This window comes from Schistocerca americana, chromosome 1, assembly GCF_021461395.2.
Source record: "Schistocerca americana isolate TAMUIC-IGC-003095 chromosome 1, iqSchAmer2.1, whole genome shotgun sequence".
Classification (NCBI taxonomy): domain Eukaryota; kingdom Metazoa; phylum Arthropoda; class Insecta; order Orthoptera; family Acrididae; genus Schistocerca; species Schistocerca americana.
In genome coordinates this window covers 511,248,364-511,268,526 of record NC_060119.1, presented here as the reverse complement: position 1 = coordinate 511,268,526, position 20,163 = coordinate 511,248,364, and the positions used below count along the sequence as shown (strand labels likewise).

At 43.7% G+C, this 20,163-nt stretch overlaps 1 protein-coding gene across 1 annotated transcript in view; it reads right to left on the bottom strand.

Annotated features, from left to right (window-relative positions):
• Positions 1 to 19,921, bottom strand: part of LOC124604893 (chorion peroxidase-like) — a 243,605-nt gene extending 223,684 nt beyond the window's left edge. Inside the window, exon 1 of the mRNA XM_047136517.1 lies at positions 19,773 to 19,921. Within this exon, the coding sequence (XP_046992473.1) occupies positions 19,773 to 19,786 (14 nt within the window). The 5' untranslated portion in view covers positions 19,787 to 19,921. The remainder of the gene's footprint in view (positions 1 to 19,772) is intronic.
• Between the last annotated feature and the right edge of the window lie 242 nt (positions 19,922 to 20,163).

The following is a 20,163-nucleotide window of genomic DNA, read 5'->3' as shown; positions in this document are numbered from 1 at the left end:
CACATTCATTTCTGCGGGTATTTCACGATGTGTTGCTCGTCTGTTAGCACTGACAACTCAGCTTTCTGTCGTTAAGTGAAAGCCGTCAGTGGTGAGTGTTAATGCCTGAAATTTGGTATTTTCAGAACACTCTTTACACTGTGATTTCGGCGTATTGAATTCCCTAACGATTTCAGAAATGGAGTGTCCCATGTGTCTGATACCTCCGACAGCCATTCCGCGTTCAAAGCCTGTTAATGCCCGTCTTGCGGCCACAACCACGTCGGACACCTTTTCACATGAATCACCTGAGGGAAAATGACAGCTCCGCCAAGCAGTGCTCTTTTATTCCTTGTGTTGTGTACATAGTTCCGCGTAGTCAGCGCGTACACAACTTTCCCACTAGAGCGCGCCCCGCTAAGCACAACAGCGCAGGCGTAGCGCTCGTCAGTCTCCGCACTACGACATGGCGCTGCCATAGAGACGGACCAAATTCTGCTTCCGCCGATCCGCGTATTAATATGTAACGCAGCCAATGAGATTGCTGCTAACGTAGAACCTTTTCCCCTCGCGGATCACACTCGCCCAGTGATACATGAACGCGCGAGGTACAGACCTCCGATTAGTCAGTCTGCATTTGTCTGCATCAGTCAGTACCAGTCTGCATTAGTTTGTACCAGTCTGCACGAGTTCTACATTTGTCTGTACCAGTCTAAAGTCAAGTTTCAGTCTGCGCCTAATAAGATTACCATATTCCTGTACATAGCCATGAAGATAAATGTATAGACACTTTTGTCAAGTATCAGAGACATATGTGAGAATAAGATTAACGTAACAAGACCAAAGGAACTTCAGATTGTCAATTGTAAATAGCATCCAGAACCCAGTTAAGTAATTTTTATGCTTGTTATTATTTTAATAAATGTGTGTGAAAATTAGTCAAGTTCTGTTTAAAGTTGGTCACCGTCAATCTGCTACTCTAAGTGTGCAAGTGGCATTTCTATTGTCTGACCTAACGGCAGAAGATAAACACGCCACGATAAGACCACAACACATATTGCTGACACTCGCCTACTTCGTTAGAGCGACAAGTCAAATAATCTGATGGTGTGTGTACTGAAGGACTTACAGTACGCACACCACACCTTCTGTATGTTATACAACTGCCTCCTGAATATGTGCATATCTCTATCGCATGATTTTTTTCACCTCTGTGTACAATTCCTACGATAAGGCACCGACTGAGGTGACGCAGTGGTTAGCAACAAACTGGACTGGCATTCGGGACGGCGGTTCAAATTCGTGTCCGACCGTCTTCGTTTTGGAGTTCCGTGATTTCCCTGAATCGCTCCTGGAAAATACTGGGATGTTGCTTTTGAAATGACATGGCTCGTTTACTTCCCCTAGCCTCAGTCATTCAGAGCTTGTGCTCCGTCTCTGATGTCCTTGCCGTCGGTGGAACGTCAAACCCTAATTTTGCGTCCTTCCTTCTTGCCCTAAGGACTTCGCAGTTTTCCCTCCGACAGCCTTAAATTCCGAGATACAGGCTCATGATGCTGACGTAAAAGACGGATTCATTCATATTTCATTACTTACGTAGTAGGGGAGCGCTGAAAAAAGTTTTTCGTTATGTACACGTCGAAGAAAGTAACGACGTTCACGGTAGAGAAAACGTTGTGTGTGTTCCTGACAGATGGAGGACTCAGGACTTTAGGGGACACCCTGTCAGCCACGGTGTACGCCTGGGTAGTGCCTCGTCACCCCGCCCGGAGGTCGGTGCGGCGGCGCGCCTAATGGATCGTTGCCGCCACTGACCCCGTCCCGCGCCTCGCCGCGCTTGGCTTCCTGCAGACGAAAGTCGCGCAACACGGTACCGCCGCTGCCGAGACTGTTCACCCGGTGCGAACTCAATCTCGCGGCGGCAACCGTAGCTCTGCTTTATATCGAAGCAAAGGGAACTAAAAGTAACGTCACCGCACGAAATTTTTGTAAACGACCTGAAAACACTGGTCGCTTGGAGGCCCTGTATGTGGTGTGCAAATGCTACCAAGTGGTCTTATGACCCGCCAGCATTACGCTACGTCGAACCAGTGATGTAGTGTGCTGGTCGCTTGTACGCATAAAAAGAGGGAGGAAGGTTTATCTGTTTAGCAAGAGTAATAGGAGGCAGATTTCAGACTACCTAACAGATCAAAACGAAAGTTTCTGTTCCGACACTGACAATGTTGAGTGTTTACGGAGAAAGTTCAAGGCAATCGTAAAATGCGTTTTAGACAGGTACGTGCCGAGTAAAACTGTGAGGGACGGGAAAAACCCACCGTGGTTCAACAACAACGTTAGGAAACTACTGCGAAAGCAAAGAGAGCTTCACTGCAAATTTAAATGCAGCCAAAACCTCTCAGACAAACTGAAGCTAAACGATGTCAAAGTTAGAATAAAGAGGGCTATGCGTGAAGCTTTCAGTGAATTTGAAAGTAAAATTCTATGTACCGACTTGACAGAAAATCCTAGGAAGCTCTGGTCTTGCGTTAAATCAGTAAGAGGATCGAAACAGCATATCCAGACATTCTGGGGTGATAATGGCATTGAAATAGAGGATGACACGCGTAAAGCTGAAATACTAAAAACCTTTTTCCAAAGCTGTTTCACAGAGGAAGACCGCACTGCAGTTCCTTCTCTAAATCCTCGCACGAATGAAAAAATGGCTGATATCGACATAAGCGTCCAAGGAATAGAAAAGCAACTGAAATCACTCAACAGAGGAAAGTCCACTGGGCCTGACGGGATACCAATTCGATTCTACACAGAGTACGCGAAAGAAACGCGAAAGAACTTTCCCCCTTCTAACAGCCGTGTACTACAAGTTGCTAGAGGAACGGAAGGTTGCAAATGATTGGAAAAGAGCACAGGTAGTTCCAGCTTTCAAGAAGGGTCGTCGAGCAGATGCGCAAAACTATAGGCCTGTATCTCTGACGTCGATCTTTTGTAGAATTTTAGAACTTTTTTTTTCGTATCATGTCATTTCTGGAAACCCAGAATCTACTCAGTAGGAATCAACGTGGATTCCGGAAACAGCGATCGTGTGAGACCCAACTTGCTTTATATGTTCATGAGACCCAGAAAATATTAGATACAGGCTCCCAGGTAGATGCTATTATCCTTGACTTCCGGAAGGCGTTCAATACAGTTCCGCACTGTCGCCTGATAAACAAAGAAGGAGCCTACGGAATATTAGACCAGCTGTGTGGCTAGGTTGAAGAGTTTTAGCAAACACAACACAGCATGTTATTCTCAATGGAGAGACGTCTACAGACTTTAAATTAACCTCTGGCGTGCCACAGGGAAGTGTTATGGGACCATTGCTTTTCACAATATACATAAATGACCTAGTAGATAGTGTCGGAAGTTCCATGCGGCTTTTCGCGGATGATGCTGTAGTATACTGAGAAGTTGCAGCATTAGAAAATTGCAGCGAAATGCAGGAAGATCTACAGCGGATAGGCACTTGGTGCAGGGAGTGGTAACTGACCTTTAACATAGACAAATGTAATGTATTGCGAATACATAGAAAGAAGGATCCTTTATTGTATGTTTATATGATAGCGGAACAAACACAGGTAGGAGTTACTTCTGTAAAATACCTGGGAGTATGCGTATGGAACGATATGAAGTGGAATGATCATTTAAAATGAATTCTTGGTCAGGCGGGTGCCAGGTTGAGATTCATTGGGAGGGTCCTTAGAAAAAGTAGTCCATCAACAAAGTAGGTAGCTTACATAACACTCGTTCGACCTATACTTGAGTATTGCTCATCAGTGTGGGATCAGTACCAGGTCGGGTTGACAGAGGAGATAGAAAAGATGCAAAGAAGAGCGGTGCGTTTCGTCACAGGGTTATTTGGTAAGCGTGATAGCGGTACGGAGATGTTCAGCAAACTCAAGTGGCAGTCTCTGCAAGAGAGGCGCTCTGCATCGCGGTGTAGCTTGCTGTCCAGGTTTCGAGAGGGTGCGTTTGTGGATGTGGTATCGAACATATTGCTTCCCCCTACTTATACCTCCCGAGGAGATCACGAATGTAAAATTAGAGAGATTCGAGCGCGCACGGAGGCTTTCCGGCAGTCGTTCTTCCCGCGAACCATACGCGACTGGAACAGGAAAGGGAGGTAATGCAGTGGCACGTCAAGTGCACTCCGCCACACATCGCTGGGTGGCTTGCTGAGTATAGATGTAGATGTAGATCAGTGTAAAGGCATGAATACGTTAGGCCAGCGAACGTCAGTCAACCGGTTCGTTGGCCGAGATTTGCTTAGTGTGTACGGGCGGCAAATCTCAGTCAGCAAAGTGATGGTTCGGTGTGCTGCCGGTAACATGAAAGCGTTGGCCGTTGGCTGGTAGTGGGACCCTCTCCTAATGTGGGCTCTGGATCAAATTTTTGTTGTTACAGTGGCAATTCGTTTTGTCTCTAGAACGAGCGTGTATTTAAGTTATTCAGGACAGCCACATGTTTCACTTCGTATGTTTTATTGACCGGTTTCGCTCTTTAATTTTACAAGAGTATCATTATAAACGCTGTAATTTACAGTTTAAGTACAGTAACTGGCTGTTATAATAAATAGCGAAACCAGTCAATAAAACCTACCAAGTGAGATTTGTGGCTGACCCGAAAAACTTATCCGGCCGGAGTGGCCGTGCGGTTCTAGGCGCTACAGTCTGGAACCGAGCGACCGCTATGGTCGCAGGTTCGAATCCTGCCTCGGGCATGGATTTGTGTGATGTCCTTAGGTTAGTTAGGTTTAATTAATTCTGAGTTCTAGGCGACTGATGACCTCAGAAATTAAGTCGCATAGAGCTCGGAGCCATTTGAACCATTTTGAACCGAATAACTTAATTTAAACACTCGCTGTTTCCCTTGCGGACAATGGCCGTTATCGCTAATGGTGTGTATTTACTCTGTTTAAAATATTGGAGTTTAGAGTGGAATATGGAGAGAACATTAAAGCGCTAGAGTCTTATTGGGACCGGAAATGTTTATAGGCCCCTGCGAACTGCGATTATAAAAACAAACTGAAAAGAGTAGGCGCTTGGAGAGAAATAAGACAGCTGTTAAAAAGTAATATGCACAGTGTGAAAAAGAAAGTGGTGTCTTTACTGACATATTTTAGCCTTGAACGGTAGCTCAGATGGTAGAGCACTTGCCCGCGAAAGGCAAAGTTCCCGAGTTCGAGTCTCGGTCGGGCACACAGTTTTAATCTGCCAGGAAGTTTCATATCAGCGCACACTCCGCTGCAGAGTGAAAATCTCATTCTAGAAACAAATAAAATTGGGGGTAACTATTTACATTGTCCTACAGGCACAACTCACCTGAAAGAGGTAATATCTTTAGAAACTTTACTGCCTACAACGTTAAATATGAATTCCACCAGGGAGAAAGTTATGAAATTGTCCGCTTCTAATTCAGCTTTAAGATGAGGCATTAATTTTGTCCCACCATACTGCTCCCTACTTTTTAAAGGAGAGGTCGTACACCAGCCTCGTTTCTTCTTCTCCTTTTTCTGAGAAACAGCTTCTTGCAGTAAAATAAATACTGCACGTGCGACGACCGCTAGACGCTCTTCTTCCATCATAACATCGACCGGTGAAGTTGTAATCAAAACGCTACTTTATAACAATAACAAAACGGAAGCAACGTCGGCAAGTTGTGAGAGCCAGCTGCGATTCCACACAAGCGAATCCCTTCGTCCGAAGCCATTTGTTTGCTGTGTCCGAACGAGAATGTTATGGCGGCCAATGTTCTGCCGAATCCTGTCTCTATCGTTCGTTGGCCATGTGTACGCGCCTTAAGACAAATCGACGAGGGGCGGGACAGAGTGGCAGAAAGGACCTACCATGTATGGACGTGCCCCATTTGTTGGTCTCTCAACGAGTAGTGTCCAGCAAGTCTACAAAGATTGGTGTACCACTAGCAACCATGCAGCCTGACGTAAGAACAGTGGTAGTAAAAATATCCTGATCGAGAGGGATTTTTTTGTTACAGTTTCAGGCGCTATGAAGGTACTGTACACTGAACGTAGGTGACATTTTTCCCGCTTAGGCTGTCTTCTTAGTCACATTAGATCTGAGGTAAAAAGTCATTTTCGAGTGTTTGCCAAGATCATAGTACTATACACATGCAAACCTCTGGGGTTACAGGTGAGGTGCTACAATTCGTGATGGTTTATAAATTTTGCTGTACAATTTTTAAGCCATCACAAACAGTAGCGACTCGCGGTGAATTTTCTAACATTTTGATGTCTGTGGCACGTTAATGTTGATAGAAATTGGAAAAGGGATTTTTAAGTCGGAACTAGTTGTGTAACTAAGGATTGGAGTTAACGAAAACGGCTAAAGTGGAAAAAAGTCAATTCCATATGCCAATTTGAGGCCGGCCCCTGAGACGAAGGTGTACTGTAGAGTCATCATTATCTGACAAACTCGAAAACCAAGCAAATTTTATACACTAATGTAGCGTTTAACACACATCAAAAAAACTTTTGCATCACCCCGGTTCCCAGAACCCCTGTACATAGACGTCGACTGTGTGTACTGTATCACAGACACAGTAACTTTGACTGTTCAGAGATGTCACTAGACCCGCCCAAAGATGAAAACAACCACGTATGACCAGCGACTATTAGATGGAAGGGGTCCGACAGCCGATCAGTTCCAGTCACTCCACCAGGAAGGGGATACACGGCTCGTGTTGTCTGTAGTTCAGCCATGCTTGGACGGTCAATACCGCGGTTCCATCGCGTCCGCATTCTTACTTTGTGCCAGGAAGGCTCTCAACAAGGGAAGTGTCCGGGCGTTTCAGAGTGAACCAAAGCGATGTTGTTCGGACATGGAGGAGATACAGAGAGACAGGAACTCTCGATGACATGCCTCGCTCAGACTGCCCAAGGGCTACTTCTGCAGTGGATGGCCGCTACCTACAAATTATGGCTCGGAAGAACCCTGTCAACAACGCCACCATGTTGAATAATACTTTTCGTGCAGCCACAGCACGTCGTGTTACGACTCAAACTGTGCGCAACAGGCTGCGTGATGCGCAACTCCCGACGTCCATGACGAGGTCCATCTTTGCAACAACAACACCATGCAGCGAGGTACAGATGGGCCCAACAACATGCCGAACGAACCGCTCAGCATCACATTCTCTTCACCGACGAGTGTCGCATATGCCTTCAACCAGACAATCTTTGGAGACGTGCATGGAGGCAACCCGGCCAAACTGAACACCTTAGACACACTGTCCAGCGAGAGCAACAAGGTGGAGGATCCCTGCTGTTTTGGGGTGGCATTATGTGGGGCCGACGTACGTCGCTGGTGGTCATAGAAGGGGCCGTAGTGGCTCTACGATACATGACTGCCATCCTCCGACCGATAGTGCAACCATATCTGCAAAATATTTGGGAGGTATTCGTCTTCATGGAGGACAATTCGCGCCCCCATATTGCACATCTTATGAATGAATTCCTTCAGGACAACAACATCTCTCGACTAAAAATGGTTAAAATTTCTCTAAGCACTATGGGACTTAACATCTGAGGTCATCAGTCCCTTACACTTAGAACTACTTAAGCCTAACTAACCTAAGGACATCACACACATCCATGCCCGCGGCAGGATTCGAACCTGCGACCGTAGCAGCAGCGCGGTGCAGGACTGAAGCTCCTAGAACCGCTCAGCCACAACGGCCGGCACTCGCTCAACTAGACTAGCCAGCATGTTCTGCAGACATGAACCCTGTCGAACATGCAAGGTATAGATTGAAAAGGGCTGTTAATGGACGGCGTGACCCACCAACCACTTTCAGGGGTCTACGCCGAATCACCGTTGAGGAGTGGGACAATCTGGTCCAACAGTGCCTTGATGAACTTGTGGGTAGTATGCAACCACGGATACAGGCATGCATCAATTGCAAGAGGACGTGCTACTGGGTATTAGAGGTACTGGTGTGTGCAGCAATCTGGACCACCACCTCTGAAGGTCTGGTTATATGGTGGTACAACGTGCAATGTGTGGTTTTCATGAGCGGACATGATTTATATGTTACTCTCTATTCCAATTTTCTGTAAAGGTTCCGGACCTCGGAACCGAGGTGACGTAGAACGTTTTTGATGTGTGTAGTAATTAACATTAGGACATGAATCAGTCTAAGTTACTGGTTACCGAGCGTAGTGGGGAACTGTTCGTGGGATTGATATTCAGGAGGAGCGGAACTCAGATCACCGTTCTGCTATCCAGGTTGAGATTTTACAATGATTGTCTAAGTAGGTTAAGGCAAATGCGGAGATGGCTCCGCGAGAAAAGACGTGACCGGCTTCCTCTCACAGCATTTCTCCTACCCGATCTTACGCTACGTCTCTAATAACCTTGCCGTGACGGGTCGTTGAACGCTAATCTTCTGGTGAGGTCCATTACTGTATATTCAGCTGTCGATAATTACTTTTCCTGCTAAGAGACACGAAATGGCTGTCGCCCAACGTGATGATCTAAAACATCTTCATAACTACTTTCGCTCAGAAAAACTCCAGCAAGATGCTCACTAAACACTATGACACTTATTGCCATAGTTTTCTTAACAATCGCAAAATCAATATCAAAATATTGTCTTCAAATCAAATGCGAATTTTTAAAAAGGTAAATTCAACTACATGTCACTTCCAACGTTCTACACTTAATTTCAGGGAAATGTAGTACTTGAGACTCAGCGTTTTGTTTTGAGAACTAATTTGACGAAATGTTCTTTCGCACTACAGTCTGTGGTGCGTGGTGTTCGTAAAGAGAAGCCGCATCGCGCCATTCGAAAGTTAATGACAATGGCTAGAAAATTAGTGTATTAAACAAGTTGAAGGGAGAACAGAGTATTGCTCCCGTGCACTGATATTATGCTACATCTTCTACATAAAGAACGAACGTCTGAATGTCATTGTTTTGGAAGAATGCAGCAGGTACACACCAGGTACAGTTCGTTTTAATGTCCAATACACTGAAAGGGAATGTGTATCGTAGCTGCACGTGCTGTGGAAAACTGATCTTGGACAGACAGTGGACTGCTACAAAGAAGTTATCAGTATGCAGGTAGTGAACACACAAAATAAATCTGACGTTGCTTACAGTTGTGCATTATCTTAGGAAAAGGAGGAATTGCTTCTTCAGTATGAGTCTAACACATCTCGTATTTTGCATACAAAGAGATTCCATCCCTATCGCGCAACAGTTCATCAGTAGCTAGTCTGGCGGGATTACCGAAGACCTGAGGCAGATTGGCTGTCGATTCTGGCGTAATTGCGGAACAATAGGTGCTTTCTGTAAAGAATTCCTTTCATCGTCGAAGCCTTGTTCACATATGATGAACGTGCTACCCAAAGATATAAATATTACTGCATTGTAACTGTCTTCGAAAGCCGAGGGAGAAGGAACGTCAGACTTCGACAGGAATGGTAGTTTTGCTTTCCAAGGAAACAGTTTCGGCCACTCGCCTGTAATGATTGAGGATAATTACAGTAAATCTAAAGTAGATTCATTGTTGAGACTTAAAAACCGATCTTTCCGAATATGTTAGCGACCCAAACTTTGCGCCAATTCACCTTAGTGATAGTCAGCAAGTAGTTTTCCGTTGTTTCTTTGTTCATGAACATAGCTTTTACTGGCAATGAGTACTCTTCATATGTTTATAGCTTACCATATTTCTGTTAGAGAGAAATTTCATTTGGAAAGTGTAGATTGCGTGGTATAGTAGTACGTTTGACGCTTGCCCTTTAATCTCAACGTGAACATAGTTACTTCCCAGCATAGCTTCTGGTACTTGAACTCTACAGTCAAAATTATAGTGCAGGTAGTGGTAGATTTACATTGATTTCTGGAAGAACGTTTTAGGAAGTTAGTGTCGTTCCCTTCATCCACGACTGCTTTTTTTTTTCAAAAGCGGTACTTGTCGTGTTCGCAGAAACATAAATCATACTACTGATTGTATTGACAGCTGCTACTCCAGCGAAAAGTTCCAGCGAAAACGGAGAAATCTTCACAGGTCTTGGATCCTATTGAAGAAATGAAGCATATAATAGAAAGAGTAGTTATGTCACGATAACGAATGACCAGTAATTTTGCAACTATGTTAATTCAAATACTTCTAATGGAAACAGAATTATGGATTGTCCACCAAGCCAAAAGTTCTTTGGAGGATGTAGCGCAACTTGCGTCTAGAAAATGTAGGCTGATAACAGCTAAGGTATCATGAATCATACCAAGAAGTAAGGTGCAGTACAAATCGAAAGAAGCTGTACAATTAAGATATTTATTTTTAGACAATTAAAAGAAGGGGATCTTGTGTTTAACGTATCTGTTTGAGAAGCATACAAAACCAATTTGTTATTTAAATGTGCAGTAGTGGTCGTGTTGTTACGTTAACACGCTAGGCATGGTTGGCGGAACACCAGTAAGAAACTATTTTCTATCTCCGTTAAGTGAATTTTTGTTTTAGGTACATCAAGAGAAGAACACGCCCAGAAGAGTAAATACATGAAATATAGACTGAAAGGAATATTATTTGCTGCCCCAATAATATTCTGAAGCTAATGCTTTCATGCGAGCCAGCATAAAGGAATAACATTTTTAAATAAATATAAATTCATCAGAGTGCTTGCAAGTTTTGGGCGCTCACAATATAATCTGTACATCACTTCAAGTTGCAGTCAGATAGCCCAAAAACAGAAATATTATGTTCGCATGCTTAATTCCAAAGCTTTGTTGGATTAATGGTAGGCTGGGGGCAATACTTTCTGCAAAGTCTTGGCAGCACAAGTAATGAATGCTGTGAGCCGTAATTCCGTGGACTGCCTTGCATCATCTGGAGACAGCAGACTTATGGTCTCCCGCAGTCTAATTTAGTTAGAAATTTAGCACGAAATACTGCGAATTCCCCGCTGGGAAGAACTGGTCTGTTTTAAAAAGCACGTGAGATCCGACGTTTTCACTTAATTTCAGCAGTTATCTTCTGGACTACGAACCTACAAGATCGGCGCCTGGTAGAAGATTACTGAAACTCAGTCAAATCCTCAGATGACATTATATTCTACGGTGCGACGTTATACACAAAATGATTTGATAAATTTCGGCAAGGACGTCGGAGGACACACCGACACTCATCCTCCCACTATATGTTTTCGTAAACAAATGGTTCAAATGGCTCTAAGCACTATGGGACTTAACATCTGAGGTCATCAGTCCCCTAGACTTAGAACTACTTAAACCTAACTAACCTAAGGACATTTCACACAGCCATGCCCGAGGCAGGATTCGAACCCGCGACCGCAGCAGTAGCGCGGTTCCGGACTGAAGCGCCTAGAACCGCTCGGCCATAGTGGTCGGCTTCGTTAGCAAGTCTTCTAACAATAATACATGGTGAAATCAGAAGATAGATTATTTCCAGCCCAGAAATTTCATCAAGATAAACAGGTAACAGACAGCCAGAATATAGAATACAGCTACTGTTATCGAGACCAGCTGCAAGTGTTAGGCATTTAGCAGGATAGAGGTTACTGCCCCGCGGGAGAAATTCCCTTTTACCGGCTGCTGCCGCACCCAGTCTGTTATTGAAGGAAAGGACCACACCCACTAGCTAACCGGAATATTGCCTCAGTACTTTTTTTCTCTATCCTCGACAAGCCTGCAGTGGCGAGCAAAATCGGGCAAGATGTGCTAATGGTTGCGACAGTGGTCTTGTTACGGGAGGAGCAGAGCTTAAGTTATCGTCAGAGAAGCCTATGTTCTTTTTAAAAACGCAAGATGAGTTGTTGTCCTGCACGATTCACCAACAATTCATTACACGTTAGAGACAGTTACATACAGAAGGAATAAGCCTTGATTACGACGACGTGCAAAGTTAATGGCGCCAAGCACAAATCCATTTTTGTCCTTTCTTCTGAATGTTTTCCATGTATTTCCTCATAAGCCTCTCCATCACATACAGTGATTTTGTACCTCAACAGTCCTTAAGGAAAGGAGGAAAGGACTCTCTTTCTTTACTGAGTTATCGTTACCTAGTTCTACGTGGCTTATATAAACTACGCAACTTAAACTCGCTGGAGCGTTCTCAATCAGAGTCATCAATGAAGTTTCATAAATATTCCCAGGTAATTCTCCAAGTTTACTGTAGATGAGACTTGTTGCTCCTACTCTCACAACTTACGTTATATGTACTTGGCGTACCCATCCAGCTTGCTTGTAAATTTACTTATCGTTGTGCATGGCGACGAAACAATATCATTCGCTCGCCATTCAGAACATTGGACGGGTCACACAGGGTTTGATCCCCTTGATTTCTCTCTGTAACGCCAAGCGACTGCTGGAATGGTTGTCTTAGCAGTTTACATATATCGAAGAGAGATGCGGTTCTCTGTTAACTGGGCAGCTTCACGGCACCAGTGCTGCGCCTCAAGAAATGCAGATAGCTGCTCTGTACACCGTTACGCTGCGTTGTGTAACGCTACACTCTGTGCTAAACTGTCACGAATCCCGTCTTCCCGTTTGTGCTTATGACACATACGGAGTTACGTTGCAAATGGACCTTGGATAGCCCCACATCGGCATTGCGCACGCTGTTTATCTACGCTAGAAGGTGTGTCATGCCCTGACTTACAGCTATACCGCTAGAGTAGCTCCTAAGAAACAGTTCAAAAGTCTGTTAATACGAATGTGCATAACGGTAATTTTATGTCATTGGCGATGCACTTTTTATGGCCTTAAATCTTAACTACAGAAAATCTGAAGTGTTGATACTTCCCACTTTTGCCAAGAAGGGAAGAGGAAACTGAAATTAAAGATGAAAACGATACACAGATCAAAACAAATTTTTCGGCATTTCAGGTCTGTTTTTCTTTACAGAAGCCGGTGTTTTTTTTATGACTGTTATTGTGTGGCGGCCGGCTCTTGTCATGACAGTGATTATGTGTTTACTGTATACTGTACGCTGGATAGTTCTTTTCCATGCCATAGAGCTATACCTGTAATGGCTATGAACTTAGTACTGCATGGTAGCTGAAGAGTACACTGATATCTTGTTCAGAAATCAAACCATTTTCATAGTACATTGGAAGGAAATATTTTAAAAAAAGAACGTACTTTATTTACTGTATCACATTAGGAGCCAAAGCAGTGTTATATATGGAGCAAATCAATAGCTATCATGAAGATGTTGAAGAACAGTTTGCCCAGATATCTTCCTAGGAAGAAGATAACGCCACCGTTATTGACTGATCGGGATTTTGAAACTACAACACTGGCAATCTACAAACACCCATTTTTAATTACGCATATAACATCGTAGTAACGTTTCGACCTTTTGTTGGCTGTAATAGTATTGTTTGCGTAACCAGATTTCTTGAGAACTTCATTGGACATTGATACAGAATGTGCTGTCTGTAGCTGTGACAAGGACTATGGCAACCATGGAGATTCTTACTTCCAAGTGGCCTTTCAGAGTGGTATAGTTGCAGGGACAGATGGTCACAAAGATTCCTCCGCTTTGACAGATACTAGTCTCCCATCGCTGGTTCCGACTTCAGCAACATTCTTTTCAATAATTGTTGAAGAAAAGAAGTAAATAAATAAATACTACCTCAGCCGCACACTGAGATAGGCATTCATTCGGGCATTCACCTTAATACCATGACACTGCAAAAAATCTAAATTGGCATAGTCAGACTAACATTTCAATGCTCTTGTTTCAGTGCCTGAACGCCTACTATGTCCACTCGCGCCGGTAGTTTCCTTAAAACTAGTAACACAGATGTGAAACTCCCTGAACCCGTTTGCATACTTAGAAAGATGTAGAAATTCGTCAAGCGAACGTCTTACAGATACCGGGAAACGGCCGTATTATCCGGACTGGACACTGACATTTGGACAGGAATAGCTGCCAGCGTGCATCTACAGAGTCCACTCGAACAAGCCACGTGCGCCAACAGCGGTGTGTTTACGAAAGGCATCGCCGCTGGCGCTTTGATGAACTGCTGGGAAAACTTTGCGTCACTGCTTTCTACGGCACGAGATGCATGCAAGCCCCAAGGCGAACGACGATGCAGTGGCGTCTGTCGCGAGAAGATGGGCAGGCCTTCTCGGCCGACGGAAGACTACTCTACCCCGCAGTCGGAATACCGTAGATTTGCCTTCATCTTACCGTCTCTCTTGTTTCATGTGAAACCGACGGCGTGCAGCGTGACAGCAATGAATATTAACAGCTTCTGCCCCCGTTGTGCCGGCCGCGGTGGCCGAGTGGTTCCAGGCGCTCAGTCCGGAACCGCGCGACTGCTATGGTTGCAGGTTCGAATCCTGCCTCGGGCATGGATGTGTGTGATGTCCTTGGGTTAGTTAGGTTTAAGTAGTTCTACGTTCTAGGGGACTGATGACCACATATGTTAACTCTCATAGTGCTCTGAGCCATTTTGAGCCTCCGTTGTTGGTTACACATCGCAGAAACCCAGCAATACTCTCCACTTGTCTGTGGTCTCCTACAGTTGCTGAATGTCAATACCACGAAACTATTGTTTTTATTATTATTATTATTATTACTCACGGTGTGATTTCTTCAACCTTTCTTTGTTTTGTTTTCTGCTTCACATCAAAACTGTCGGAGGGGCCCAGCGGTGTCAGCCTATTTGTATTGAGTGGCACGATACAAAAATATCTTCCCCTAACTTTTGACGAGTGATCACTCGATGATATTTGGTTCGTGGGGCGCTCAACAGCACGGTCATCAGCGCCCGTACAAAGTACCAATTTTTTCACAGTCCAGTTTTTTACACAGTCCACTGTCACGAATGATGATGATAATGATGATGAAGACAACACAAAAACCCAGTCCCTGGTCAGAGAAAATCCCCAACCCGGCCGGGAATCGAACCCGAAACCCCGTGACCCAGAGGTAGCAATGCTACCACTAGACCACGGGCTGCGGATTTCACTGCTGAGAACCACTGAGTTCACATTTTATTCGAAATCCAAATCATCTGCTCTCGGTGAAAATGAGAGGAAGTACGCAGGTAAACAACTATGGCAGAATACGAGAGCACACTTCTCGGCTCCATCAAAATTGCAACAATTAAATAAGATGGCTTTCTACTGGCAACAAAAAAATATGTGAGTCCTATTGTATGCGGCCAACACTGTACCTCTGAGAAATGTAACTCGTTTACTCGTGAGAAGTTGGTGTTTGTAAGAAATCAATGTGAAAAATCTTTTTCTTCGGTGATTTTGCATTTTGCGCCTACTTAATAAAAACGAGTGCGAGGATAACACGGTATGCAGAGCACGATGGAACAATGTAAGGCGGAGACTTTAACGATCAATAAGAACAGAATCACCAACCCATCATTTGGAAAAACCTCGATTTTTCACAGTACGTTCGAATTTAGACACGCAATAGCTACTACAACAATGTATGGACCCAATATAGTCACACTTTTCTTCTTGAAAAGAACTTCGCGTTCATGACGGGTAATAACAACCCTCAACGGATAGCAAGGTTATTATATAATTTGGCACACATTGCACCCCAACTCAGTTGTGGTGCAAATGATACTTGTGAATTTTCTTCTCCTGCCTGCAAAGACAACAGTGAAGTTTCGCATCATTGATTTATTTTACTTCAACATGTAGGTACACAACTCCTCTCAGTGTCAATGATATTCACTAGTAAGCTTAAAGTTCGAATCATGTACTGCGGAATTTTGAGTATTAAATGTCACTTAATAATTCAGGTGAAAATACCGTGTATGAGATTGATGCTCCAATTGAAATGTATACGACTGTAGTCCCGAAGCTCGCTGAGCGTCTTAGTTTCAACTTGAAATACCAAGACCTTATTCAAGTTACTCCCTTCCCCCACTTGGGAACAACACCTGCCGTTGTTACTTATTCCAAACTCGAAATTCCACAGCAAACCTTAGGTGACAATTCGCAATAACTCATTTCTTTATCGTTGATGTCCTTCTTATCGAAATCATATTTTCTCATTTTGCTGAGAGGTCTAACCATGCCTAGCATTCGATTCGGTACAGCGAACCATGTTCTCCGCGTCTGTTGTTGTCATGGTGTCTCACTGATATATAACCACATGATAAGTTTGACAAGACGCCAAAATTCGTATTTAAAATATTTAATTAAACGTGCATAGTTCGTGTTGTACGGCAAAAAACGCTTTCTGAACGATAGAATTAGTCGAAGCACTAACAGAAACATAATTTTACTTGTATTCCGTAACTTTTATTCTAATAGTAAAGACCTTTGTCCTCAGTAACCTAGAACTGCAGCCAGTGTTGACACAATAAGAAAGACGTTGGCTTCTGGCCTCGTTTCGCACCGTGGTTGCGAGGTACGTTTCAAAATTAATGTCCTCCTTCGTAGTCCTCAACTCGTTTCATAACAACACTGTTTAATGCAACGACAAAAGCACACAGAAACTTCACTGGCGTGCGTTGACTTCAGTAGCACGAAACAACGCACAGTTTCGCAATTCTTACGTGAGATGTTTCATGAAGTACGAAGTGTTTGTTGTATCAAGCACCTGTCCGTGAGTTTTCATAATCGAATAAGAACACACCAACTGAACAATTCACTTCACGAGATGAAAGAAAAAATTAAAATAAGCAAATTGACGCATATTATGGGAAATTCTGTAAATCTTGAAATACATCAGTTATTCCACGAGTAAAGACTGATATGCATTTTTTGTCGATATTCACACGAGACATAACCAATTTCGAGAACATCCATACGAACAAACGAGAGTTATTTTAGTCGACGACAGATTACTTTTACTGCATAAATGAGTCCAGATGTCGACTCACTTCCAAGCATCGAAAGCGACCTTCAGTCCAAGCTTACTCGAATTATGTTTATGGAAGACGCAGACTGGAAGATTCATAACAAACGTGATTGTAAAACTGCTGCTACACACGTAGATGACTGACAGAATTCATCAAAACAACTTTAGATAAAAATATATCTCTCAGAAACGTTCAATTATTTTTGCAGCAGCAAGATCATAAAATTTGATACTAATGGAATACCTTCCACGGATATACGTGAATAATTTAGTGTATGTTAAAACACTGATGATCGTCGAAGACCTCTCAACATTCGTTTCGTCGGCTATTGAAAATATCAGCCGAAGCTGAGAAGCGTTTACTTAAATCGGACAGTCTCTTGTTGACAGATACAATTAGTCTCTCAGAATGTTAAAGGTGGAGATGTTGACCATTACTGTTGTAACAATATCTCGCTATTAATCAACATTCAAAACGTAGCGATCATATTTAATTACCGATTTCCTTCTACCAGTTATACCCTGGGAGTCAGTTGCTAAATGTTGATAATGAAGGACTCTGATTGACCTTGGTCGAAGCTAACAACGTGATTATTAAAGCAAAGTATAAGGAGTGGCACGGAGGGTACTTTGTATTTATAAAATTTTATAAAAAATTAGTTAGTCGTCTAGATAGTGCACCTACAATATGTAAATTGTTTTATAGAAATATTTAAATCTGTATATAGAAAACTTATTCTTTTCATTTTCTGACAAATTGCAATTGTACTCGAAGATGGAATCTTGAGTTTCGCTGGCAGTGACTCTACACACTACGCCCCATGAGGCTCTCAATTGTGCCAGTATGTCTTTCCTACTTGTAACTAAGAAATGAAATATGTTACTGTTTTCTCGTCAAGTCCCTAAAAGAACCTTGAGCACCTATATTTTGAGTGTATCTCAAACAATTGTGAATACGTCTACGCCTAGCCTAAGAAACTGCTTCTGTTGTCGTGGCTGATTTAGCAGACGTAATACCAGGTTTTCGAAGAGGGTGTCTTATTTTATAAGGAAACCATCTTCATATTTTGCACGTCAGTGTACTACACACAGTCTTAGATATCCAAATACTAGAGAACTTCGATTGTTTCCTGAAGGAGAAAACTACGAAGAACTGTTGGTGAAGAACGCATTTCGCCACAAATACCTTTGAAAAGTTTTATTTTGCTCCAGGGCTAGTTTCTGTCTGCTAGGTTTCGGTCTACCAGCCCATCTTCAGATTGTTTTATTACAGTATAAGATTCGTCGGCCGCATTTCTTCTGATCGTGTGCTGCAGAAGAATATTTGAGTAGTTAGCGCCATTTTATATAAAGCATGTATAACATTTGTATATTAATGTGCATCCAGTTAATAACATCTAAAGTCAGTGAGTTAAATGCACTTTCATATTTCCTAGTTAACTGCGTTTTGTTTCATTCTAGAACAAATGTAGGTGCATACAGTTCACTCACTTTACAGGTTATTAATTGCATGCACTTAGCATATTTTTCTATGTTATACCAGGATCCACACAGCAAATAAAGTGGCGCTAACTAGTCAAATGTTGTAATGTGTACAGGAGGAGACGACATCCTACTGACGAATCGAATAGTACAACAAAATGAGTGTAGCCAACTGAAGATGGACATGACAGCCCAAAACAAAGTTCAAGTCTTTGTGGTTGGTATTATTCTCTTTCAACAATGATTAATAACAGCCACGGAAATCAAGATTGCTTGAACACTATCGATTTTTGGTAGATGGAAATAAAAGCGCAGTACGGATTACTTGGTGCATACCAAAGAGGTATAACCTTACGGAATAACAAGCGAAATTTGGATTGAGGATTTCGTTGATAGGGAGGACACAGCAAGTTATCCTGGATGGAGAGTCATCGACAGATGTGCAAGTAATTTCAGGTGTGCGCCGGGGAAGCGTTTTGGGACACTTGCTATTTATATTGAAAATTAATGACCACGTAGGCAGTTTTAATAGTAAGCACAGAATTTTCGCAGATGATGCAGTTAAGTGTAATAAAGTTCTTGTCTGATAAAAGTTTCATAAATGTTCGGTAAAGGCTTGGTGAGTGGCCCAGAGATTGGTAACTTACTGTCAATATTCAGAAACGTGAAACTGTATACTTCAAAAACAGAAAAAAATGCAGTGTCTTATAACAACAGCATTAATGACTCAAAATTAGAATTGGTATGACACAAGTGCGTGGGTGTTATACTTTGTAGGGATATGTAATATGTAATGCAACCGTCACACAGGCTCAGTCGTAGGTAGAACAGGTGGCAGACTTCGTTTTTTTTGTTTTTTGTTTTTTTTGTTTTTTTTTTTGGGTAGTTTACTAGGAAAATATACCTAGAATGTTCCTTAAGTGTGTGGGATACGTATCAAACAGGAGTAACCTATTATACTGAAATTATTCAAAGAAGGGCAGATTGTATTGTGACAGGTTTGTTTGATCCACGGCAGAGTGTCACCGTGACATTGAAAAAAGTGAGATGGTAGATGCTTGAAGAAACTATCCTTTGACAGTCTACTTACGATGTTTCAAGAACCAGCCTTAAGTGAGGAATCTGTACTACAACCTCTTACGTATCACTCGTAGGGTTCGTAAGCTCAAGATTACAGGAAGAAGCGATAGTAACAGGTAGAGTAAGCACCCTTCGGCATGCACTTCACAGTGGTTTAGACAGTATGGAGCAGATGCAAGTGTAGGGCTTAGCACCACTCGTTCGTACGGCCTGTACGCGTTTTTCCACACTATAATTCTCCCTCGCGACGACGCGATCGCTCTCCGCAGCGAGAGTGGTCAGCTGGTGCGGCGTGGTGCGGCGCGGGAGCGCGCGCGGACCGGTTGGCGATCAGCTGAGTGGCCGCTAGGCACGTGAGGACCACCTACCTCGTCCGTAACATGTTGGCTGGCTGGCCCGTGTCTCAGAGTCCCGTTCTGGCTGTGTACTGGGCTGCGCGTCGCGAGCTGTCTAGCACACACTCCGCACCGGGGCTGCGACGAGACTGTAGCGAGCCGTCGGCGCGCGGGTAGGCGAGCCGGTGAAGGGAGTCGCGGCCCGCGAGCGTGGCCCTGTGCAGAAAGGGCGGGGGAGGCGGAGGGGGGCGCAGCCGCAGCCGCGGATCGCGGAGGCGGCACCGGCGCCGCCGGCGGCGGGCCGCTTTCATTTTCACCCAGGCGGGATTGACGTCGTGGACCGGGCGCGGGCAGCCGCCAGCGCCGACAGCAGCCTTCGCCAGCCGGACCCCGTAACGTCCGCGTATTTCCTCAGGGTCGAACC